Genomic DNA, 26,769 nt, shown 5'->3' on the forward strand with positions numbered 1-26,769 from the left:
GAGAATCCGAGAATTTAAAATATCCATTTGAAGCCTGGGCAATGGAGCCAGGAAGCACCTGGCAGATGGGCACTCACAGAAGAGATAGCATCTCCACGTGCCTGAAGGAGGAGAGCTTTACAATTCTTTTCTCTGAATGATGCGGCATGGATGTACTGAGAACTGCTTCTTCTGGGAAGGAGAGGGCCTGGTTCCAGAGGAAACACATTGACAGTGTTTCTTTGTTTGCAGGTGTCCAGTAAGAGAGTTATGTTGTACTGATCCTCATATTTCTCTGTCTTTTTCGTTTTTCTTTCATCATTTTCAATTTTGAAAACAAGCATTTGTGGGGCCTCCCCTGTCTCCCAGATGTCATGGTGAATCAGGTCTAGTCCTGGCTTCCAAGCTACCGTGATCTAATAGGGGGACTGGGACTTGGGCACAATTAACCGAGATGTGACCGTCTGCTCCACATTCCAGTTGGCACTCGGCAGGGAGCAGGCGCCCTCTAATTGCTCATGTTCGTTGAGGGCTTGCTGTGTGTCAGGCACCCTCCTGAGCATTTTATATTAGCTCATTTCAACCTCATCTGTCATGAAGTAGGTATAGCTTATCTCAGATAAAACCGAGGATCAGAGGGGTTAACAACATAACGTGGCCAGAATTACAGCTGGTAAATGGTGGAGTTGGCCCCAAAGTCCACACTCTGTACCACTGCCCCAGGCTGCTTCTCCACAAATATGTGCTAAATGGACAAATATAGAAAGCCTAAATATGTGCCATAAAAGAGATGTAGGCCAAGCCAAGAGAAATAAGATTACACCATGGTGATCAGGATATTATGCCAGATATTATGCTTGAGGTGGGACTTAATGAACAAAAAACCATGGTGATAAGCAGCTGGGAGGCGCCATTCTAGGCAGGAGTAAAGGGATCAAGGTGGGCGAACACAGATGGCCTGAATTGTCGGTTATGGTGCCTATTCACTGCCTTCAGGACCCCCTCCCGCTCCATCAGAGCTGATTAGACCAGGGGTGTTATGGACTGAATTGTGTCCCCTCCCAAATTCATATGTTGAAGCCCTTACCTCCAGTACCAGAATGTGACTTTATTGGGAGACGGGGCCTTTAAGAGGTAATTAAGTTACAACAAGGCCATTGGGGCAGCCTGATGCAATCTGACTGGTGTCCTTATAAGAAGAGATTAGGACATAGAGATGCTAGGGTGCAGGTGCCCAGAGGAAAGGCCACGTGAGGACACAGCAAGAGGGCAGCCCTCTGTAAGCCAAGGAGAGGCCTCAGGACTGCAGACACCTTGATCTTGGACTTCCAGCTTCTGGAACTGTGAGAAAATAAAGTTCTGATTTAAACCACCCAATACGTGGTATTTTGTTATGGGGGTCCTAGCAAACTTATACAAGGGGTGTAGGACTGAGCCAAAGACAGGAAGGCATAGACTGGCTGTGACCACCTGGGAAAAAGATGAACTGGGGCAGATCTTTTCTCTTAGCAGTTAGAACTGGGGAACCCTGGGAAGGAGCCAGTGGACTTTGGAGGCAGAGGTTGAAAGGATACTATGAACTAAAGTCAGGATGGTGGTGAGTTAAAGCCCCAAGAGAGCAGAAACCCTAAGGAAGCAAAGGGGTTGAGTCAGAGAGAAGAAAGATTGAAGAAAAAGGCCAAAAAAGGAGAGAGACAAGAGAAAGACCACTTGGCCACAGAGGGGAGGAACCTTTCCCAAGAGTGGCTTCAGTCTCCAACGCCTTCCCCGGTTGGGCCCCAGCCCTTTCGGGAGGAATTGGAAACCCCTTTAACTCCAGGCAACTCGAGTGGATCTCTGTTCCTTGTTTCCTAAAGAGCCAGAGTAACATGAAAGGCCATGTTTAAGGATGCATAAGCAACTTTGAAAAAAATATAGATGGAAACCAGTGGAGATGAGGCTGGAAAAGAGGGTTGAAGCAACTTCTTGGAGGGTTTGGAAAGCCAGGGTTGGGAGAGCAGACCATGGAGGATGTTTGGCAAGTCTGAGCTGTGCTTTAGGGAGATGCGTGTCTGTACTAGGCATGGAGACTGGAGGCTGCAGGGCTGTTAGAGAGCACTTGTGTTGGTCCAGGCAGGAGGTGGTGAGGGCTACAACTGCGGCAGTAGTAGTGTGAATGGAAAGGAAGTTGTATTGATTAGGATAAGGACTAACTGCTTTAACAAACAAACTCCAAAGCATATAATGGCTCTTACATAATAGAAGTTTATTCCTTATTTGTGTAAACTCTCAAATGGCTATTCCTAGTCTCACCAAGTGTTGATTCAGGGACCCAGGCTCTTTCCATGTTGTGGCTCCACCATTCTGAACACCAACTCCAGGCTGGCAGAAGGGAAAAGAGGAATGAGCCCTCTGACATCCAAGGGGTGGATAAGAGCCACCAGGAGGCAGAACGAATGAGGTGAGAGAAGGGGAGGAGCCACAGACAACTCATGGGTGATAAGAGTGTGATGTTGCCATTAACTGGCCTGGCAGCTGATGGATGCAGTGAATCAACAGGTAAGAACACCTGGGGTCTAGTTCGCATTTGGCTCTGGATGATCATTTGGGAACAGCGTGGCCATTTAGAATCCATGGGCCATTCTGGTAACTGGGAAATCTTAACACTTCTCAGCAGCAAGAGTCACGCTCTGCCCTGATCAGGACTTGACCATTCCTTAGCTTCCTGCATCTCTCTGGGTGTTATTTGGTTCTCGGTCCCACTGATGAGTGTTTAGTTCTTGTTCTGTGTCTCAAGGTCAGACTCCGGAAAGAGATGGCCTGTTGGACAGAATGTCCATCACAGATGGCAGATTGATATGGTTTGTGACTGGCTGCCCTTGGGTCAGGCACTCAGCTTTGGTCCAATGAGCAGTGCTCTGGGGCACAGAATCGCATGGCACCAGTGTGGATGCTCACACCCTTGGCACAGCTCTGTGGACATGGCAGGCTTTCTAAGGCTGGTCCTCTTAGTGTACTTCCCTTCCTTAAGCCTCTGTCTTCTTATCCTTAAAATCAAGAACTTGGACCATATGATGCTTACAAGTCCTCCACACTCTGTGCTATGTTAGCTAGGGCAACACTGCTGCTGTAACAAATAAGCTGGCACTTCACTGGCTTATTACAATAGACCTTTATTTCTTGCTTATGGACAGTTGGTGTAGAGGACAGCTTCCTCTACATGGTGATTCAGGGACTCAGGCTCCTTCCCATCCCATTCCTTTTGGGCCTTTGAGTCCTAAACCAGCAGGTGCGGAAGGAGAGGGTAGAAAAAACACACTTGCTTCTTAACTGTCTTAGCCCAGAAGTAACACACATCACTTCTGCTCACATCCCATTGGTAGCCTTGATCCCGTGTTTATTCCTAGACTCCTTGGTGGGCTGGAGAGTATGCCCCCTCGCTGGGCAGGTCCTTGCCAGCAACAACTTCACTTTATGGCAAGGGAGCAGGAATTCCTTGTGGACAGCTAGCCCCGGTTCTGCCACATGGGTGGGGTTCAGTTTTGAACTTGTCTCCAGCCACTTCTCCCAGCAAATTGTCTTGTTTCCAAGGAGAATCTTGAAGCCAGTGGTGCTAGTTTCCTAGTTTATTGCCTTGAGGCAGAGCCCTGCTTTATTGCCTGTAATAATTCTTACAGCTAGCCGAAGAGGCCTCAGCTTCTGGGCAGAGCTCCAGTAGCTCAAGGAGCCAGTGCCCACAGCCAGTGAGGGCTAAAAGAGACAGCAAGAGTCTTGGGGAGAGGAACTAGGAGGGCAGTTCCTGCTTTTGCATGAAAAAGCATGAGAAGGGCGGTAGAGCAGAAGAATAGCCAGTAGTGTTCCCAAACAAGGAAGGAGGCCACCCACTTGCTGTCATTTCTCTGGTAAATATTTGACTGGATGTTTGCCTTTCGCCGAGGTTTTATTTTTGGGTTCTGTGAAGGGAACTGGGCAGAACGTCAGAACATCAGAAGCAGTCATCACCAAGAGGCAAGAGAAGCCCAAAGAACAATCCAGAGAAGCAGATTGCTCACCAGCGCTGCAGGCAGTGCTTTTCTACCAAGATGCTTTCCTCAAACGCAAGGTGAGTTATCAGGGTCAGGCTTGAGACAAGTCATGCTGGACAACTGTATGTTCCTGGCAACTGTATTCTTCTTCTTCTTTTTTTTTTTGGCCATGCCCTGACCAGGGATTGAACCTGGACCCCTGCCAGTGAGAGCACCGAGTCCTAACCACTGTACCGCCAGGGAGTTCCCCCTTTTTTTTAATAAAAATTTTAATTGATGTATAGTTGAGGTACAGTATTAGTTACAGGTGTACAATGATTCACAATTTTTAAGTGAATACCCTCCAAATCCATCCATGTTGTGGCAAATGGCAAAATTTCGTTCTTTTTATGGCTGAATAGTATTCCATTGTACATATGTTCCACATCTTCTTAATCCATTCATCTGTTGATGGACACTTAGGTTGCTTCCGTATCTTAGCTATTGTGAATAGTGCTGCTATGAACATTGGGGTGCATGTATCTTTTCAAATTAGTGTTTTTGTTATTTTCTGATATATACCCAGGAGTGGAATTGCTGGGTCATATGGTAGTTCTATTTTTAGTTTTTTGCGAAACCTGGCAACTGTCTTCTTTGCTATGGTGATTCATGGAACTGGGAGGAGGGCATGGTTTACCTAATCTGTAGGCAGCTGGAACAGAGGAAGGAACGATGGATCAGTGAATAGATTTCTGTTCGTCTTCAGTTTAGAGCCACAGAGTGGAGTGGGAAGAGCGCAGATATGGTGTTAGAGGACCTGGGCTTGAGTCCTGGCTCTGTAGTTTCTAGCAGATCTTAAAGCCTTGGTTTCCTCATCTATTAATCAGGTGTAATAACCCCTGTCCTACCTAACCCACAGCTTTGTGAAGATCATCTGAGAAAAGAATGTGAAAGGACTTTGAGAGCTGTACAGTCCCATCTAGAAGCGTTCTCACTCAGACATATAAACTTAAACACTTCATTTAAAATGATCCCAGAACTAAAAAGCCTACTCAAAAATAGAACAAAAATTAGAGCCATCACTTTCTGGTGTCATAGTGTTCTCTGTTTAGATTGTCAAGGGATGTTATTGTGAGGAAGGAAAAATAATTTTCCCTCTACCCTTCTAGGTTCTTGACTGAGACATCCCTGTAATAAAAAGATTAACAGGAGAAAAACAAACAAATTTAATAACGTGTATGACTCCTGTATACATGGGAGATACCCAGGAAAATAGAGTAACTCCCCCAGATGGCTGAAGCTGTCACCCTAAATACCATCTTCAGCTAAAGACAAAAGAAAATGTTGGAGTTGAGGAGTTAGTTATAGGAGGTTATCAGGAAAAGCACAGTAAACAAGGGTAAGGTCATTATGCAGATTTAAATAATTGTTTTCTACATTGATAAGAGTTTCTAGAGATAAGGTCATCTTACCTTGTCTACCTTATCTACCATTCCTGGTACAGTGAGGAAGACACCCTTACAAACAAGAGATTTCCCCCATACATGTAAATGTCTCCTATAAAAGCTGCATTTTCAGAGCTTCCCCTATGTCTGCAGTTTCTTAAAAATAACCGTCTTAAAATAATCCTTATGCTGAAGAGGCATATCTTGGGGTGGCAAATTCTGCCCCCCTTATCCCACTTTTGAAACTTCAAACAAGTTTCACAGTCCAGAAGCTGAGTTGACAAATTGCTCGGTATCTCATTGAACCTGTCTCAGTAGTGAGAATAGATCAGTTTAGTTAAACAGTTGTGTCTCATTTCAGGAGGTGGTCTCGCAGGTGTGCTCCCAGAGTTAGGCCTAGATAGTGCCAGTGGTCAGGTATTTATTAAGAGGCATTTCTATGGAAACAGAAGAAAACCGAAGCTTAATGGTTGGAGAAGACTCTAAACCACTTTCTGAGCCCAGGAGGCAGCCAGTCAAGAAGATTTTCTATATGTTAGGGTTGAAACATCTTTTGCAGTTTGAGTGTCTCTGATGATGTCATCAGGTGTTCAGTTACGCTTTCTGAGTGGCCCACAAAGCAACAGGCACAAACGATGTCTAAACATGAGCTGTTATGGTGATTTCTCTGAAGTTTATATCAAGCCATTCACATTCAGTTTGCAGGGTTTCAGGGAAAAGGGCAGCTTTTGTTTTTAGTGATTCCAAGTCAAAAAGGTGGGAGAAAATTGGAAACATTAGTTTGGAGATTTGTAGCCAGATATTTGAGGAAACTAGAATTCAGGATCCAGTCCAGTTTACGGGTAGAAAACAAAACCTCAGAGACAATTAACAGAACTAGAATCTTATCTACAAGTGTGTATTATAGTTTCTACTGAAACATAATTTTTCTAAAATCACCCTTATTTCTATCAGAGATAGCCAAATGAAGACTAATTTGTTCACAAAATAGGTCTAGTTTCAATAAACTTTATCCGATTATTTGTACAAGCGCAGCAAGAATAGCAATTGACCATGTGGGGTCTTTTAAATATTCTTTGCTGGCTTTTCATAAAGAATTTCAGATTGAACTTTTAAAAGCATCTAGAGGTCAGGAAGCCAAGCCAAAGACTTTCCATCAGACTTTGTCTTAATGCTTATAGATTTGGGTTGATTCCTCTCTTCTTGAGGTCCCCCAGGTATCCTGTACCTGCCAGGAAGGGACTTTCCTTACTAACCTGGTAAGACTGTCAGGAACCCTGAAAGCAAGGTACCAGGCTGTTTTTCCAAGGGGATTTATTGACTCTATAAACTCAGCCTTAATTATTTAAAACTGTCTTGTCATATCTGATTCTATGAATCTTCTCAAATCTGACATTCCAACCAAAGCTTTGATAATATAACAAATGTTTCCAATTGTGTCCTGTTACAAGAAGAATAGATTCTTATTAACTTAGGCAAATAAATATTTTGTCATAAAGAACATTCACTAAGTTTCCAAATTCTGGAGGGATCAGGTAGGGAGAAAAAGTAATTGTTTCATCCTTATTCACGAAGGTACACTTTATCAAATTGCTCTAAGTCATAGATAGCTTAAGAGAAAAAGTTTCCTTAATATTAAAGAACTTAATCTGGAAAAACAAAACATTAAAGAACCAACAATGTTTCAGACAAAAAGTCATAAAAATTATAATCATCCTTATCAGTTCGTTCAGTCTGTTATTAATTCTTCTTCTGCTTGAATCCAGTTTTTTCATCAGTTGTGGAGATTCTTACTCAGCTCAGTTTTATGATCTTAAAGTTATCAGAAATCTGTGCTTGCCAGAGTCCTTTCCATGAATCTCCTTGAAGATGAAGCACACTTGCAAACACTTCTGCAAAAGCATCAGAGTAAAACAGTAACTTCTGTAAATGACAAAGACTTAAAAATGGCCATGGTTAAAGATCTGATTAGAGTTCATTACAATGCGATTGACGAAGAAATTTGGTTATCTCTGTAACAGACAACATTCTAGTTATTATTAAGGTAATTATAGAATTATGACTGATTAACATTATACCAGACATTTCAGAAGTTTAGGAATTTCATACAATTTCTGGAATGCTTATATACCTATACAAATACAACATAAAGAAGGCTTAGTATTACGTCTTATTTGACAACGCTTCCTATGTAATTTAACATATCAGTAAGCCTCTATCTCTCTGTTTTTAAGGAGAAAAAATCTTTTGAGTTGTTCCAGGGGCCCTCTGGAAAATCCCAATATTACTTCCATGTCAAAAAGACTTTAGTTAGAGTTTGATTTGGCGAAGTTTGTCAAAAATATCAAAAAGTTTGGACACTTGACTAAATAAGGATCACACTATGAAACAATACATAGTTGTCTATTTAACCCAAGCAACAATAAAAGATTTTAAAGGCAAATAAAGATTGTTACACAGTTGTGAGCAAAACTTATCTCTTTTAATATTGAGATGATTCAGTTCTCTTAAATAATCAAAGACCTGATTAAGACAACATGAAGCACAGGAAATTATTTTGATAAAACACCGAATCTTTGCTTTCTAGGCAGATAACTTAAGAGGTAAAGAAAAACCTTTCACAACTTCTTATCAGGAGAAGACCAATAGTCCAATAGAACTTTGTCCTTTTAACAGATGAAAGAAAATCAAGTTCCAGTTTTATATAAGTACACTATTGATATTAAGGCTTATTTTAAATACCCTTATAATAACAATTCAATTTTAGCCAGCTTGATTACACAACGTAAAATTCTCTTTCCCTCCCCTTTCAACTTTCTATATACATTTAGTTTATCCTTTATTTTCCATCTTCCCATTCTGAAATAACCAGCTTTACTTTAGGACAAAATCACTTTCATTTCCTTCAACAGAAATGCATCTCCATACATCATATCTTTTCTTAGGTAAAAATATATCTTACTTTTCTTGCATACAGAGTTGTTTCCCATATTATTTCTGGTAGCTTTAATTACATATATTAATTAGAATTCTTAACCCTTAGCAACCTTAACTTCTAGTGAAAACTAAGAAGTGAGCAATTGTGAACTGTTACACCAGAATTCCATAGACTGGCAAATTTATGAATACATTTCATAATTTTGAAGCATACACTTTTTCATAGTACAGTCTTTCAATGTGGCACAAAATACATTTACTAATAAACCCAAATATCTTTAGTTTCTCTGTAATAAGAAGATAAGAGTCAGTAAACCTATGTTCAGTAGTTAATGTTTCACTGTTTCATCTTATTTGGAAATGATCTAGATATTCAGTGAGATTCCATTATTTAACTTAGCTTAGCAAAACTTTAAGGTTTCAAGTTACCAAAAAGATTTTAGTAGCTATTTTTAATTAGAATACCATACACATATTTATTGCTGGAAAGTTCACCTAAAAACTCTTATCCCACTTACATCTATCTACATCACTTCCTCCCAACAATTATGTTTAGACTATTCACAAAAACCTAACGAGACATTAGACAAAGTCAGGCATCATCCCAAGCTATTTTCCTTGCTGACCAATTTTGCAACAGAGATAATGTTATCTATGTATTTATGAGAGTTTTAGAATACCCAATCCTTACAAACACGTGTCCTTCAACCCAAATAAATAGAGCTCTTTATACATTAATTTCGACAATACCATCTGGAGGTAGAGAAATATCACATCTCTACAACATACATGTATAAACATACAGACAGATGCAAACAAGACCTTATAACTATTGTTCTAAAATTTTAGCCATGAGACACATACAATAATACAAAACTCACTAGCTTATGAAAGAACAGTTGGATTCAAACTTTGTTTTGGCAGTTGTCACCTGCTCAGATGGCTAAAGCTTTTTACTAACATTTGTGGGAGGACATTTAAGAGTTTTCGTTAGTCTGATTTCCACATAGTTCCTTCTCTTCTGCTTCTGATGAGAAACTTCTCCCTAAAGTTTGCTTTTCAAAGAATGGTTCTTAGGTCCCAGAGAAGATGAATGTAGAAAATCTACATCAAGAAGGCACAGAGAAAGTACTCAAGTTTTCGCCAAGGAGTTTCGGGGTATATTTGCCTATTATTAGAGGTCTAGAATAATTACTATTTAAAATTGTCCTTCTTTTTCTTAAGTGCAGTACAACTCTGTTTCTGAAATCCCAATATCTACAAGCATTTTAAGATGAAAAGGGGAGATTTAGGGATTAATAAGGCTAGGTGGACTTTGAATTGTTTCTAGAGCCACATTTCTGGTTTTGTACAGATTTGCAAGACAAAGACAATTGTTTTCTGTTTCAGAGAATTGGGCTGTAACCTGAATATCAAGAGACTGACCCACCCATCCAACTAAACTTGCTGCTTTGTATAAGGGTGATTTCCTACTAAGATGGAGATCAAAAGATTTCTACATTAGAGAGCTTCAGGGTTTAATAGACTGAAAAAGTCTAAGGTGTTTTAAACAAAGGCCTTATTTCTGAGTGCATATTCAACCTTGGACCAATTCACCTTAGGGGGGAAAGCCTCTACAATTGCTCTATCAGCCTCAGAATATCAGCCTCTATTGAACCATTTCTGAGTCACTTGTAGGAGGGCCTGGGAGAAATTCTGGCTGTCTGATTCCTCTGTGAGGGGGTTTTTTCCCAGGGGCCCGCCTGGCTTGTCTGATAACTACGGTATAATCATGGGTGGGAAGAATACCCCTTAACAGCCAATCTAGATCCCTGTGAGTGGGACTGTGAATGGTCACTGATCTTTCCAACTCCTCTCTTAGTTTGGTAGGATCTTCTGAAAGTAGAGGTAAAAGGGCTTTGTAATTGAGAAGATCTGCGTTTACTTCACCTCTCTAAAGCTTTATCCTTGAAGTTGGAATAATAGTCCATGCTGCATAGGTTGTGAAAAGACTGAGATAATAACTGTAAAGACCATACATAGCCCAATGTCCAGCATGTGATAAACCTTCAATGAACGATAGCTATTATTGTTAATTTATTAAGTGAGAAGAAATGAAAATGAATGTTGCTTTATTGGACAGTTAAGAATGGTAGGGAGCAGAAAATGGGCTTTTGCCTTCTTCAATCACCAATTTTTGCATGGTAACTCTGTCTGAAGTTGTCAGATAGGCGTGAAAACACTCCCATACACTCCCTCCGAAAGGAGGGTACCTACCAGGTGCAGACCATTCCTCTCAGTACAGTAAGCTCAAAATGAATGGGCAAGGTCAAGGCAAAGGAAAATAAACAGAGATCTGGACACACAGAGGAGTAAACAGAGAGGCCCTGGGAGAAGATGGAATAAAGACAGGCCAGACACAAAAGGTCAATCAATATCTCATCTTAAAATTAGCACCCGTGGGGACTTCCCTGGCGGTCCAGTGGTTAAGACTCCACCCTTCCAATGCAGGGGGTGCGGGTTGGATCCCTGGTCCGGGAACTAAGATCCCACATAACGAGCGGTGCAAAAAAAAAAAAAAATTAGCACCTGTGTTTGAGTCCCACTGTGGACAAGTGACAGGCTCCCTCTGACCTGTGCTCTCTGAGGATCCAGTGAGACCTTGGGGATGAGAGTGCTTTATAAAGTGTAAAGCACTGGTATTTCCCGCAGTGCCCTGCTCAGAACAGGGGAAGGTCTCGCAGCCCCTGTGCCCTGGGGGAGAGCTCTGTTCCCAACTTGACTGAGCTGATTCTGTCTCTCTGAGTCAGTTTACCAGGTGGTGGTGGAGCCAAGGCACCCAGCCAGGGTGTCCAGCTCTTTGGTACTGTGGCTCCTGTGTCTCTCCGTAACGCCAGTGTCCGCCCCCCCTCCCCCGGAGGGGCCCCAGGGTCTGCTGGGGGCCGGGCTGCTGCTTGGAATCCTCCACTCCCACCTCGTGGAATAGCGTCTGTGGGAGGGAGTTGTAGGGAAGGTGGAAGCAGGCCTGAGAACCAGCAAGCATGGTGCTTCCCAGTTAACAAAGTACCATTCATACCCATTCTCTAATGATCTAGGGAAGTAGATCACACCCATTCTACAGATGAAGCAACCAAGACTTCAGGAGGAGAAATGATTCACCCCAGGTCGCAAGGTCTCTGACTCCAAATCCCAGGCTTTTCCTCTGGGCAGATCTGAGGACCCACATAGGCATGAAAACCCACCTATACACACTGTCTGGTGGAGGTTACCAACCAGAGCCGAGAATTCCTACCTCTAAAGCAAGGTCCAAATGGATGGGAGTAGTCAAGGCAAAGAAGCAGAAAACAGATTTGGACACACAGAGAAGACAGAGGCCCTGGGGAAAAAATGGAATCAAAAAAGGGTATCAATGTGTGTTTCATTATAGAACTTCCCCTGATTCTCAGAGAGTCACTGAAAGTGACAGACAGGGACAAACCAATAGGCAATAAGAGAGAGAAGCACAGAAAGACACATGGAACTTTCTGGGAAGGCTGTCAGAGGCAAGCCTGAGGGGGATGGAGGAGCTGGGAAGAAAACAGAAGGGACCGTCAGCAAGGTGGCAGCGTATGTGGGTTTTGTGATAGTCGTGGACTTTATTTTATTTTAAACTTTTTATTATGGATGTGTACATATTTATACAAGAGAAGAGAGAATAATATAAAGAACCCCCTATTCCCATCACCCAGCTCCAACAATTGTCAACACATGGGCAGTCCCCTGGACACCCCTGCCCACTCCCCCTCCTCAGACAGCCTGTCATTTCCTCATGGATTTCATCTTGAGAGGGAGTTTGCTTTCCCCCACACCATTCTTAAAGCTGTGCGTGCACCAATGACCTGCACACACATCCACTCTCAAATCTTCACAAGCCCCCGCAATTCTCATGTCTTTGTGCCAAAAGAACTCACGCTGCCCTGGCCGTAGGAACAGAAAAATTCATTGAGGAGTCATGGAGGGTGACAGCTGGCAATTACTTACGTGGTCATCCATGTTGCCAGGGTTCAAGTCCTGGCTCCACTGTTCACTGGCTGGGTGAGCTTGGACGAGTTTCCTCATCTTCTGGAGCCTCAGTTTTCTCATCTGTGAAATGGGGTGATGATAGTACCTCTCACAGGCCTGTTGTGAAGCTGAAATTAGTTAATAAAAGCATAACCCTTAAGGTATAGCTTGGTGCACAGTAGGCCCTTGAGAAACATTAGCTTTCCATCCATCCATTTAGGAAACGTTAGTGGGCACCTGCTGTTGCCACATGTTGGGCCAGGAGCTGTGCACATGAGAAGAATGAGGAAGGCCCCTGCCCCCTAGGATCTCCCCATCCAGTGGGGGACACAGACACATGAAAAGACTTTTCCACACAGTGGGCTGGATGCTGTGACTGTGGGCTGAGTCCCAAGCGGTCCAACCTTCTCAGTTTACAAGTGACCAAACTGAGACCACGGGGCCCCCTGAGCCTAAGGAGCCACAGCACTTAGCAGCAGAGCTGGGTGGCCTCAAAATGGTTTTTCCTGGCCAGGCACCTTTATGTGAGCGCCTCAGAGGAAGCTGGTGGCTCTGGAGGACAGCGGGGCCAATCTGGGCAAGGGTGCTCTGGGCCCCCCTGCCTGCAGTGTGGAGCAGGACACTGGTCACAGAGCCAGGTATGTGCAGCGCTCTGGCTACTGGTTAACCAGGTGAAGGACTTCAGTCCACTGTGTGGTCAGGGGCCCAGGGCAGGGGAGTCCCGGACACACCCTCACCTAGCAGGAGGCCAGGGATGCCAGGCCAGCTGCCCATGACGTGCACTGGATTGGGGCTGGGGAGGCGCTCAGTCTGGAGAGGGCTGACCCCAGATGCTCCAGGGGCAGAGGAGCAGATGGGGTCTGGCATCTGAGGAGGTAGAAACAGCCAGTGAGAGTCCCCTTTCAACCCAATGAAAGAAAATCCTTTTCTTTGGTCCAAAAGCAGGGAATGGATGGGAAAGATCAATACTGACTGAGCACTGGACTCTCATTGTATCTAATCCTCACGGCAGCCTGTAAGGGAGTATTAGATCCATTTTCAGGATGAGAAGAGTAAGGCCCAGAGAGGGGCAGGGCCCCTCTACGGGCACACAGCTAATGATTGGTGGAGTGGGGCTCACTCCCAGGTCCAGCACTTTTCCCTCTGGCCCCCCTTACTCGGTGAGATGGAAGGGGCAACTTGGAGGATTCCCACCACTGGAGGTGCCCAGATGAGGCTTCGTGGTTGCCCATGTGTGGAGGGCTGGAGGCAGGTCCTGGGGGCATTCAAACCGCCCATGGCCTTGGGTTCCAGAGCCTTTGAGTGACCAGGCAGGAGTCTGTGAGTCCATGGCCAGGGGTGGACCGGAGTGTCTCACATCACGGGTGTGGACAGGGTGCAGCTCAGCCGTGTGCTTGCCCAGCACGCAGAGTACACAGATGTTTCCCTCTCTCCCGCCCACCTTCCTCCCCTTCCTTCTCCCCTCTTCACTCATTCATTCAGCACTTGCTTGGATTTGTTATGTACCTTGTCCCTAGTCAGAAGCTGGGGGTGGGGTGGGGTGGGGGATGGTAGGAGTTCAAAGTGGAATGAAGCATGTTTCTTGCTGATGAAAAGCCCAGTCTGAAAGTGAGAGATTAAGCATGAAAAATGCACCTGTAGCAGGAAGCAGAAGTGATAAGCACCAGAGAGCACCGCAGGCTAAGTCTGGGGGAGGGTGGAGTGTCCTTTCCAGGTGACTCCGGCCTCAGGGGGATGAGCAAAGAGGCTGGTGCAACAGTTCCAGACAAGTGATAGGGCCTGAGCTAAAGAGTTTCCAAATGACCTTACCTGCTGTCTGTCCATCAGAACAAGGCCTGGTATTCGGGAACCCTGCAGTGCGAAGACCAATACTTGCTGAAGGTGTCAGGCATCAGAGGCCTTCAGGGGTGCACAGCCCCTACCCTAGCAGTCACCTCATAGTCAAGTCTTTTTTTTCCAAGCAGCTGGTTGATACCCATTAGTGGGTTGTAAAATTAATTTTGTGTTTACGGCCAGCATTTTACAAAATGGGACGGAAAAGAACAAAATGAATAGAATTGAATTGAATTAAAGTTACCAGAGATCATATTAATGGTATTGTTTTATGAAAATTTGTTTTGCATACATGTATCTGAACTGGGTCATGGCTATAATGTATATTTGACTTGTAGTCAAAAAACTTAAAAACACTGATCTGGTCCAACCTCCTCATTTTGCAGAGCTTTGGGAGAAGAGGGTAGGGTGGGCACTGGCCCCGTCCTGTGTTCTCTCTGCTAAACTTGTCTTTCCCCTAAAGCATAGTTTATATTGACCTAGGTCTCCAAACTCAGCCATCCTCATTATTCCTGACCACTCCCAGAACTAGTGTCCCATCTGCCCAGTGGTGTGCCAGGAAATGTGTAGTAACTGGCTCCCTGAAAAAAGTATGCATATACGTACATAAGTTTAATATGAATTGTACTGTTAGAATAGATTATCACACAAAATTTACAGATAATAAAATATACAATGATCTTTCTTGCAGATTGCACAGAGCCAATTAAATCTCAAAGAATGCTTTCATTGATTTTTGCCAAATTCTTGTGTCTGTAGCCAACCTGCCATCGACCCGTGAGGATATTTTCGACATGAATGTTGGTTGATATTTTTATTGACATTAATGAGTAACACAAATGTGAAACAATGGAGACAAGGTATAAGTCAGAACTTCACTCATTTGTCAATGTCAGTTGCCAGAAACTATTTTTTGGATGAATGGGATAAGAGTTTTAAATTCTAGAAGAATATTTCCTCTTTTTTTTTTTGCTATTCACAATGTAATGGCTACAAACATATGTTTAAATTTAATCTGCCTTGTTAACATTTTCTCTGTCACTTTCTAGACAGTCTGCAGAACAGTAAATCAAAGCCTGATTTGTAGTGTTCACCCATTTCCCTGGTATAAATATTCCCAGCATGGCTAATTTCAAGCTAACAACATGATGTTGCTGACATGGAGATGTGAAGAGAGGCACGGTAGTGGCACAGACCATAACATAGAGTTTTCATGGTGCAGATATAACAGATGTAAATAACCTCTAAAGAATAAATCATAGCAAAACGTAGCAAAATAATTAGGAAGTGATGGGTTTTGAGGCTTTACTACCTTCCTTTTAAATAACTTATTTAATTATACATTTTTATAATTTAATTTTTACCAATGGTGGTGTTTAACAACCGGCTTGCAAAATTCCTGATAATGTGACAGTCCCAAGCTGGTACAAGCCAGCCTGAGCACATTATTACATCTACCTCCGACCCCAAGGCAGGACTGTGGGGAGGCTGTGTGTTAGAGGATTGATGGGATTCACAAAGGCAGGCCAGGGCTGGCCCAGAATCAGACACCCCAGCACACAGGCTACTGCATTGCTGGAGGCATCACATGGACGGGCACGTGTGCACACACACACACACACACACACACTGCACACACCTCTTCCTCCTTCCCAACCCTTCTCTGCACTCAGAAGTGGGAACCAGGTCAGGGTCCCGCTCACTGAGCCCCTTGAGCTGGACCTGAAGTAGTCCTGGGCTTCGTGATGTTTTCTACTCACTGGCCCTCTCTGGGCCTCAGGTTCCTGAGGGAAGTTCCCATGGAATTTAACAGACATGCCCTTATCCTGTCTGTGCCAGGTGCTGGGCTGGACTTGGGATCAGAGATGAGTCAGCCATCAGGTCAGCGAATGCTAGGAGCTCCGAGGGGCCACGTGAGCCAGCAGCGGGGGCTGGGAGGATGGTGACATGCAGGGGTGCCTGGCTCCCAGCCTCACCTCTTTCTGGGCAGGTTAGGTAACCTCTCGTGGCTTCAGTTCCTCATTATGAAAAGGAGGTAATACAATCTACCTCACAAGATTCTTGAAAAGATTAAATAAGGTAATATAAAATAGCAGGATTCCTAGGACATAGTGACACACAAAGTGACATTAATCAATAAAAGCTATTATCATATGTTTAACTTATGACTATAATTTATTTATTTTATTTATTTATTTTTGGCTGAGTTGGGTCTTTGTTGCTGTGCGCGGGCTTTCTCTAGTTGTGGTGAGCGGGGGCTACTCTTCGTTGCGGTGCGCGGGTTTCTCACTGCGGTGGCTTCTCTTGTTGCGGAGCACAGGCTCTGGCACGCGGGCTTCAGGAGTTGTGGCTCACGGGCTCTAGAGCGCAGGCTCAGTAATTGTGGCGCACGGGCGTAGTTGCTCCGTGGCATGTGGGATCTTCCCGGACCAGAGCTCAAACCCGTGTCCCCTGCGTTGGCAGGCAGATTCTTAACCACTGCGCCACCAGGGAAGCCCTAACTTGTGACTATAAAGTGATAATGTTAGGGCCGAAGGAATCAGGACTGCGGGAGCACAGAGACACCCCACCAAGGCCATGAGGCAATTAGCGTGGGGATATTGGAGAAAGGAGTTGGGAACGCAGACGACCCTTGCTCTAGATGCATCAGTTGTGTGTCCTTGCTTGTTTCTCCCTCATAGCTTTTTATTTTCAATATTTTTTAAATAATGAAATATTTGTAATTTATACCCTATCACAGAACGAATCTTGCATGTTTTCACTTTATGCTGATTCCTGGGTAACTTCCCTTCAGAATGGTGTTTTATTGCTTTGGCATAAAATCCAGTCTTTTCCCTGATTACAAAAGCAAGCCATTCATTCATTCAGCATGTGTTTATTGCTGTCTACTTTGTGTCAAACACTGTTCTGAGCAGCTATCAAGTAATACATCTGTGTACTACCCTTGGGAAATTCAAGAAAATCATTAAAAAAAAGTAGAATGAATGCAAATCTTACAACCCAGAGATGACCACTCTTCACAACTTGGGATCATATTGTTTTATAATTTTTTTTTTCACTTAACAGTGTATCATAAACACAGTTCCAAGCTATCATCAGTGGAAATCGGATTTTCTACATTTGGGGGTGGTGTTTTGCTGCTGCCCTGCAAAAGCTGTTCACCCCTCGACAGATCTGCCCCTCCAGCCCTGGACCCACTAGGAAGCAGTATGAGTCTCAGAGACCAAGAAGGGGGTCTCAGTGGCCTTCTAACTTGGATTGACTCCAGTGCCTGCTTCATCTATTCACTGCTGGAGTGAAAGCATAGCTATGGACCCCTTATTTAGAGAGCTACGCTCTCTACTCTCCCTGAGCTCACCTGTTTCTAGCTGCTGCCAGACTAACTCTCAGCTCTGCCCTCCAAGCAAAAGACCAGCTCAGCAGCGAATCTGTGTAGGCAGAGTAACCCTGATGAAAGAGTTCTGTGGGTCTGTGTATCCTAGCATTAGAAATTGCCTTTCTTTATTAAATGAATTCCGTTTCCTTTATTGATTAAATGAAGAAATCAAGTTTAGTCCGATCCCATTTTTGCTTGAAACTACAGGTTATAAACACACATAATTATGGAAGGAGAAAGGGCTTTTAGTTACTACTTTATACATTTGTAAGTATTTTGAATGTTTTACGATGAACCTATATTACATTTAAAATGTTATACACACATATGAGGGAGGGAGGGAGTCAGGAAGAGTGAGAATCTTAGCATTCTAGTACCTGAATTCAGGCACCTCTCTGATTATTTCCGTAGTGTATATTTTTTAGAAGTAGAATTACTAGAAATGGAATTGCTGTATTTAAAGGTTCTTGGTATATATTGCAAAGTTAATCCTCAGAATGGTTATACCTCCTTACACTTCTGATTACCAGCAAATGAATACCAACTTGTCTTAACCTTCACTAATGCTGGGTAGCAGCGGTCCCCAGCCTTTTTTGGCACCAGGGACCGGTTTCATGGAAGACAGTTTTTCCACGGAAGCGGGTTGGCGGTGGGGGGGGGGAGGCGGGGGATGGTTCAGGCGGTAATGCGAGCGATGGAGAGCGATGGGGAGCGGCAGATGAAGCTTTGCCCGCTCGCCCGCTGCTCACCTCCTGCTGTGCGGCCCGGGTTTGTAACAGGCTGTGGACCAGCACAGGTCCATGCCCAGGCCTTGGGGACCCCTGCTGGGTGGTATTGTTAATAATTCCCACTTTAATAGATAAGACAGCATTTCATCTTAATTTCTCCTTTCATTACTAGTTGAAATTTTAAGAATTTATTGAATATTTGTATTTCTTCTTTGTTGGTGGCTTAATATTCTTTGGACAGTTTTGTTCTTGTGGTGTTTCAATTGTAGTCTTTATTTCATTTTTTTCTCTTCCTGTATTTGCTGGAGTGATTGAATTTTCATTCCTTCATATACACTTCTTAATACATTGATTTACTTTCTATTTATATCCTTTTAGTAGCTAACTGTGGATTTTTAACATACTTACTTAGAATTATATTTTACTTATGAAGCCCAGAAAGAGAAAGCAGGTTTCTACATCATCTTTCTAAACATGACAAGAACTTGGTCATCATTTCACTTCCCTTTGTATCTGCACCTGTTCCTACCCACCTCTCCCTTCTTCCATGTGGGGTATCATCTGGTATTTCAACTCCAAATTGGCATTTCAAACATTTTATTTCACAATAATTACCTAGATATTTAACAATACATTTTCCTAATTTCTCTGTTATTCCTCTTAAATTCTTCCCCTTCCTCCTAGATTTACTTGAGAATTTCCTCCAATATTTCTTTCAATGAAGGTCTTTTTGAGTCTTTGTGTTTCTAAAAATGTTTGTATATATGTGTATATATTTAAAGTCCTGTGCTCAGGAATAATGGGAAGTTTTGCTAATTACTTTCTGTGGCTTTTTGCACCCTTCTACTTCCTCCTAGGTTCATTCTTCTTGTAGAGAATTTCCTCTACTCCTTATCTCAGAGAGGTTCTGTATTAACTTCATTTCCTTAGGAGTAAGCTCCTCTATCTGTTGAATTTTTGGCTCCCTTTGGTGGTGTAATCTTTCCTCATGTTTGATGTTTCTGGGATGGGTGCTTGTCTTTGTGCTGGAGCTTCCACTGGGATATTTGTTTGGGGGTGGGTGGCAGTTGCTGCCACAGCTAGTACTAAGGCGTGCTTTCAGTGCAGCGGGATGGAGGTAAGATGTACCGCTCGATGGGGTACCTCAGCAGCTGATCTACATCCAAAGCACCCGGTCCTTCTCAGGTGCCACCTGTGATCTGGAACACTGCCTTTCTCTCTGTGACCCATGTATACTACTCCCAGAGAAGTTAACCCCATTGTCCCTGGTCGGTCAGCAGGGTGGGAGGACTCTTGGGTCTCTGTGAGACCCCAACTCATCATTCTATGGTCTGTCGGCAGCCCCCGCCTGCATCAGCCTCTTGCATATGAGTGTAGAGCACTTTTCTGTGGTCACAGCCTGTAGCCGTGCTGGCTGATGCTTTTTCTCTTTGATCTAGTCCTAACTGCTCTCCATCATTCAGCATCTTCTAGTAGTTTCTGTGTCCCTGATAGATTCCCTTCTTGTTTTCAAATATGGCTATTTTTTTTCTTTCTTAAAAAAAAAAATCTTTTCTGCTATTTTGAGGGTTTCTGTAGAACGAGGAGACTGATGTATGTGCTCAGTTTACTTTCCTAAAAACAGAACTCTAAATTTTATAGTTCTATCACATTTCCAACAGCATGAGTCACCCTCATCTCCCCCCACCACTTCTAGGTTGTCTCATTCCTATGTTTAGACATCACCGTGGAGTACTGGAATTTTAAAAAATTTCAGGGAAGTATGCCATGCTCATAGATTCCCAGAGGAATGCTCTTCCCTGAGGCTTCTGGGAAAAGTGGGAGCTGACCGGGAAGGAAGCCCGAGGGATGGCCAGATAGATGCTGCAGGAGTGAGGCACAGAGTGAGGAAGGATCTGGAGGGTGAGCGTGTGCTGAGGTGGTGCAGTGCAAGTCAGAGCAGCGATAGCGAAGTGTGGCGGGAGCCCAGAAGGGAGCAGGTCCCTTTCAAAGAGAGGCCAGGAAACTGCTGTCATGTGTTTCAGACACGAGACCCCAGCAGCCTTGTCCTGCAGACTCTGAGGTCTGGAGAGGACAGAGTCCACAGTCTGTCATCCAGTTGACCGCTGTCCTGCCCCAATAGCCCAGCAGTGAATCAGAGTGAGCAGATGCTTCTTGACCTCTGGCTACGAAAAACTATGTCCAAAGGCTGGTTTCCTGTGAAGTTACTGAAGCTTAAGTCTCAGGGGCCCTCACTTGCACAGGACCCTACCAAGGCTCTAGGAGGGTGGGGGGCACCTTGGTTAAGTGTTTACATGGTGATATATTTTCCTTAAAATATGAAAAGATAAGATATTTTTGTAGTTTTGTTTGAAAAGGACATCCAAATAATATAAGCTTTGGGCGCCAAGGAACCTGAATCTGTCCATGACTATGTCATCAAGAAAAGAAGGAGTTAGATCCAGTTAGTAGGGCAGTTGTATAGATAATTAAGCTGGAGAAAGAGATATGAAAGAAGATAATCCACTTAGGGAAGACACATCACAGGTGAGTGGCACTGACTCAGAAACGGAAGTTAAAAAAGATCAGATGATCTCAGTGGGCTACAAGCCAGATTCCTGACAGTGACGCTCAAGGCTGAAGGGTCAATGACTGCAGCAGTGACTGATGATGTGAATGTGTGTTTCGGTTGTTTTTCAGGACCAGGCAGCTAAATGGCACTTGTGCCAGCTCGGTGGACATGGAGCTCTTCCTCCATTACTCCCTCATCCCATCAGTAAGTGAAGGCAGAGGAGGGTGGAGGAGGGAAGAGAAGGGGAGCTGGGCTGCTCCCATACACAGTCTCCCAAAGGGATCTGAATAGGTCGGCAGAGACTTGCTCTCTTACATTATGCACTAAAAACACAGGCAGCAGAAGGCTTTGAAGGTCCCAAGAGTCAGGGGCACTGACTTTTAGGGGAGTCAAAAAAGGTTTTTCTGAGGAAACAGTACTGGAGCTGAGGTCTGTTGGAAGATGTAATGAAGAACGTTTCAGACAGAAGGGAGAGCACGTGCAAAGACTCCGTGGCGGGCAGGAGCATGGAGAGTGTGAGAAGCTGAGAAGGCTGGCGTGGCTGGAGTGGGGAATTGAGGTGGAGGTGTTTGGGGAGGTGGGCAGGGCCAGGCCGTGTATGAAGGAGTTTTGTCTTTGTTCTAAATACAATGGGAAGTAGTGGAGTGTTTCTGGCCCAAGGATGGTGTGATCAGATGTATGTGGTGAAATGATCACTCTGTTTGCAAGTGGGGATCAGGTTGGAGGCAGGTAAGAGAGGAGGCAGGAAGACCAGTTAGGAGATGGTTGCAGGGGTCCAGGTGAGGTGATTTTACATCATCCTAGATGATGGTGGTCACCTCCAGATGTTCAAGGGGTAAAAGCAGTAGAACCTGGTAATGGGTTGGATAGAGAGATGAGGGAGAGGGAGAGGTTGAGGATGACTCTTGGGTTTGTAATTTGCACAGCTGGAAGGATGGTGGTATCTGCCATTCACTTGTTAAGGAAAATTAGAGGGGATCGAAGTTTGATGTGGATGAAGGAACAGGGCAGGGAGGAAAATCATGAGTTCCATTTAAGACATACTGAATTTGAGAAGCGTTCAACACATCAAAAAGAAATGCCAACTATGTAGCTGAACATATGATTCTGGACCAAGGCTGGGCTGGAGATTCAAGTTTGTGAGTCTTGTGTGTATTTGGTGGCCATTGAAAGTGTGGACATGGATGGGATCACCGAGGAAGAGAGGATGGGGCAGTAAGAAGAGTGGTCCTTGGACTGAACCATGAGGAGCTCCACATCTGGTGGTTGGGTAAAGAATGATGCAGCAAAGGAGACTGAGAATTACTGGAAGAAAACCGGAAAAGTGTGGCTGATAGAAGCATAGGGAAGAGAGTATTTCTAAGAGGAGGAAGAGGTCAACACTGAATGCTGTTGTGAGGTCAAGCAGATTTGGGCTTAATGTTTACATTTGGATTGAGCAACAAGGTGGTAATTAGTGACTTTGGCCAGAACTGCTTCCGTGGAGTATGGGAGTAGAAGCCATGTTAGGGGGTCAAAGAGCAAGTGAGAGGTGAGGAAATGGAGACAGCAAGTGTAGATAATTCTCAGGAATTTTCTGGTAAAAGGAGAAAAGGGGCATCAAGTATAGGAGAATATGACTGAATCCACAGGAATAAAAAGCAAAGAAGGATTTGCAACCTGAAAGTTATTACCCATTTTTTACAGATGAGGACCCCGAGGTTCAGAGAAGTTAAGTCTCCCTCCCAGCCAGTGTGTGGGAGAGACTGTATTTGAACCCATGTCTGTTCAGAGCAACACAAAGGAAAGCTCAGTACAAAACATTCTGGAAGCTCAACGGTGCATGCAGCCAGCTCTCCAAGTCTGGAGTTTGAGTCCTAGACATTCTGAGTGCTTTGCTCACCCACACTCTCTCCTTCAGCGAGGGCACCGAGGGGCTGAGGATGAACGTTCCCTCTGACAAACTCATCTTCTCTTTCTATAGCTTTTCATCATTTTGGTCTTGTCCCTTCTCCAAAGACGAGAGCACCATAGACAGAGAGATGACGCTTCTTACCTCCTGGGGAACCGCTTCAGAATGATCATGTGAGTTGAGCCAAGGTCCATCACTACAGCTTGGGGTACTCTGTGTTTGGGACCGACACCGTTTGTAAGACTAGGCTAACCACCAGTTACCTCCCCACCCACCTCTACCCCACCATGGACAGCCCTGCCCCTCCCTGCCCCAATCCACCCAAGGCCCACCAGGGAGCTTTCAGGGCCTTTCCGACTCTGCCATTCTGAATCTCTGCTCCCTTTATCACATTTTTCCTTGAGTTCTAATTGTTCATCTCTCTGCCTCATCACCCTCTAATTAATAATAATGATGATGATGATGTAATTAGCATTTATTGCATACTGTCTCTGGCCCAGGCACTGAGCCATCTGCTTTGCTTACACTGCTAGGATGGACCCCAGCATGGTGGAGGTTGTTATCCTCATGTAGTGGATGAGCTAGCTCAGGCTCAGAGAAGTTGAGTCACTTGCCCAAGGCCACAGAACTACCAAGTGACTAGAGCTTTAACCCAGGTCTGGTTGCTTTTGGCTGTGATACTCCCAGTGTCATAACCTGAGAAGACTCAAGGATGTGAACACACTCAGGTCTCAACCTTGGGCTCTGGAGAGGGGAGAGGAAGCCAGGATGTCAGGATGGAGTCTAAGGGTGATCTGACCTTTGCGGTGAGAGAAATCCAACAACAATGTCCATATACCATATACCAGCCCATAGTAGCAAACATTCTGGATACCACCCATTAGAGGAGTCAGCCCCTCCCAAACTGCCGGGTCTAAGCCACATTGGCTGAGGCACAGAGAGAGACTGAGGCTGGTGGATAAAGAAGATCTTCAGACTTTGCCCTGGGCATTTGGCATGTAGGGCCTGGTGCAGGACTTTTTAAGTAAGACCGCTATATGGATCATGTTAAACTGCTTTGAATTCAATTAATAATGGCACAGTTTTCTTGCTCTCTGGCCACTTTCTTATGAAAAGCCCTGCTTTCCTAAGTAGTTTTAGCTTACCGTCTTCACCCATTAGTAACCCTTCGCATGTGCATGACACTCCACAGTTTATAAAGCAGGTCTTCATTTGCCATCCACAGTGTCTCTGTGATATGAGCAGAGCAGGGGTGTCATCTCTGTTTTAAAGATAGGGAGACTGAGTCCCACATAGCGCTTAAGTACTACAGGTGGGATTGATTAGAATTCAAAGCAGTTCAACAAAGTGCGTGTCCACGAACGTGCAGTGAGCAGCTACTCTTCTCAAGGTCCTGTGCTAGGTCCCACTCCAGAGGAGTTTATAGTTCACTAAACAAGTGATAAGAAAAGCATGGACATGAACTTAGCGCTGAGGGGACCCAAGCAAGGCAGCAAGTAGGTGTGCCTGATTGGGAGTGGGTTGTCAGGGAGGTTTCTGAGAGGGGTGCTCCCTGAGTTGTGTCTTGAAGATGAAGACGAGCCAGCCAAATGGAACAGGAAGGTGGGGTCCAGATCCTGACTCCCAAGTCCCCACCTGCAGTACCCTTCCCTTCCTGCCACCTTGAGTTTTCATTAAGCCGGCTTCAAATGGCACTCCAGTGAGGAAAGCCTTTTCTCTTTGTCTCAAATGCAATTGCTTTCTCTCATGTAGACAAAGCTCTTTTGGTTAGAGGAAACAGATATCCACTCAAGCTTGTTTGCATAAAAGGGAAAGAAAGGACTTTTTATAAAGTTACAGAGATCTCACAGAAACTGGCAAGGTTGGCCTCATGGGAACTAGAGCTCTTGAGATGGGCGTCTCTGGGAGACGGATTCTATTTTTGCCTCCTTGTGTCACTGGGGTCCCTTCAGCACCATTTTACCATTTTCCTCTCTGCCATCTGACTTTATCATCGGACTTAAGGATCTCTGCTTCCCCCAAACGTCGGCAAGACTCAATTTGGCATGACTTTCCGGAACAGAATTTTAACAGCTGACTGGCTCCTGTCCTCAGAATCACAAATCCAAAATACAAGGCCTGGCATGGTGATTGGCCCATCCAAAGTCAGGTGACCATCTGACCACCCATAGTCCAATCAGCTGTGGCCAGGAGGTGTGATTACATGCCACCAGCATAGCCAGTGATACCCAAACCTTCCCAGGGATATTGGAAAGGAGGGCTCTTGTAGACCATGGCCAGGTTCAGGGCAGGTTCCCCCAACCTGTCTGGCACATACTCTTTGTTTTGGTTTCTCAAGTCATACTGCTTGTGTCTCTCATAGATGAAATTCATCCCATTTTGCTAGTTGTCATGACTGCTGGTGTCCTTGCTTATGTTCCCCAGACTTGGAGCTTCTCCGGGGCAAGGATTTTGTCTTCCTCACTTTGGTACCCTGAATCTATGCCTAGCCCCCAAATTGGCACAGAGGGCCTCAGGATATGTCAGTTGAAATAAATAGTTTACTACTCAATAATCCCTCCCCAGAGTGGGATTGATACTTTGGAAATGAACTGTGGGAAGGAGCCAGTTCTGGCCTCACGAGTTGTTCCTCTTATTCACAGACCTCTGGACTTCGTGGGTACTTTTCGTAACCGATGGTCCTATGGAGTAGCCTTTGGGGCTACAGCCAATAAGGTCATGTTCTTATTCTCAGAAGGCTACCAGCCCCTGCAAGTCCCACAATGGGCCCAAGGTACGTGCGCTGCCTCATACCTGCTGGGAGTTTTGCCGTGGAAATTCTTCCTCTTGGAGACTGCATGGCAGGGGTTCTCTGGGATCAGGGGATAAACTTTGTTGAACTGTCAATGTTCTTCTTAGCTTGTTACTTGCCCAAGCTCAATGCCAAGCCCACAAAGTCTCAAGCTTTTTTGTGGGGGTTTTCTCCCAGTTAGATTCAAAGGTTTTTTAGACATAGTAGAACAAAGTCTCAGAAAATAGGTTCACTGTCACCAACCCTAGCTATCTCTCCTGAGTCATAGCCATGACTGCCTTCTTGATATCAGTAAGCCCTCAGATGCTTCCTCAGGGAACAATGTTTACTTCTCTGGCCATTGATCTGAGGCCTCTTTGTTCCCCGTGCCCTGTGCTCTCCCTGCAGGTTCAACCATCCCTAATCCAGTGACTCCCAAACATCTCCTGTCCAGCTTGGTTCTCTCTCCTGGGTTCCAAGCCTATATGAACAAATGCCTACAACATCTCCTTAGTTTTTAGGAGTTTTTAATGCAAATTAAAACCAAAATGATGCATCTCTTAGAAGTGTACAAGTTAAGCTTTGGCAAATGTTTACATCTATGGAATCATCACCACAATCATGATAATGAACCCCAGAAGTTAACTTTTTCCCGTTTGTACTCTCTCCTTCCCACCCCATCCAGTCACCACCCCCATCCCCAGGCAATTATGCAAATGGAATCATACAGAATGCAATCGGGGTTTTTACTGGGGGGAGAGGGTCTGTTTTCTTTCACACAACATAGTTGTTTTGAGATTCATACATGTTTAGCATGTATCAGAAATCATTCCTTTTTCATTTCTGAATAGTGTTCCACCGTATGGAGAGACCACAGTTTGTTTATCCATTCACCTGTTGATAGACGTTTGATTTATTTTCAGTTTTTGGCTGTTACAAATAAAGCTGCTGTAAGCATTATAAGTCTTTGTATGTTTCCATTTTTCTTGGGTAAATACCTTTGAATGGAATGTCTGGATTATTAAGATCATGTAGTAGATTATACTTTTAAAGAAACTGTCAGACTGTTTTCCAAATTGATGGTTCCATTTGATTCTAGATTACCACCTTCAGTGTATGAGAGTTCAAGTTTCTCTATGTCCTTGACAACACATGGTCAGTCTTTTTAATTTTAGCCATTCTAAGAGGCATGTTGTGGTATCTCACTGTGGTTTCAGTTTGCAGTTTTGTAATGAGTGTTGTTGTTGAGCATATTT

The 26,769-nt window shown here is 44.3% G+C and overlaps 1 protein-coding gene across 7 annotated transcripts in view; it reads left to right on the top strand.

Moving 5' to 3' along the window:
• Positions 1-3,806: 3,806 nt before the first annotated feature.
• LOC309634152 (stimulated by retinoic acid gene 6 protein-like) overlaps positions 3,807-26,769 on the top strand; it is a gene marked incomplete at its 3' end in the record, with an annotated part of 52,993 nt that continues 30,030 nt past the window's right edge. For 5 of the 7 annotated variants that reach the window (XR_014247876.1, XM_082403925.1, XM_082403926.1 and 2 more), the window contains exons 1-4: positions 3,885-4,060; positions 20,981-21,056; positions 22,816-22,916; positions 25,386-25,516. Coding sequence is in view for 6 of the 7 variants with exons in the window: in XM_082403925.1 (XP_082260051.1) it covers positions 4,041-4,060; positions 20,981-21,056; positions 22,816-22,916; positions 25,386-25,516 (328 nt within the window). Of the gene's footprint in view, positions 4,061-20,980; positions 21,057-22,815; positions 22,917-25,385; positions 25,517-26,769 lie in introns of those variants that run through there. The other 2 variants (XM_082403928.1, XM_082403927.1) reach the window with 2 other exon arrangements.

The sequence above is a fragment of the Balaenoptera borealis genome (assembly GCF_965194805.1).
Source record: "Balaenoptera borealis genome assembly, chromosome: 8".
In the NCBI taxonomy this organism is placed as follows: Eukaryota; Metazoa; Chordata; class Mammalia; order Artiodactyla; family Balaenopteridae; genus Balaenoptera; species Balaenoptera borealis.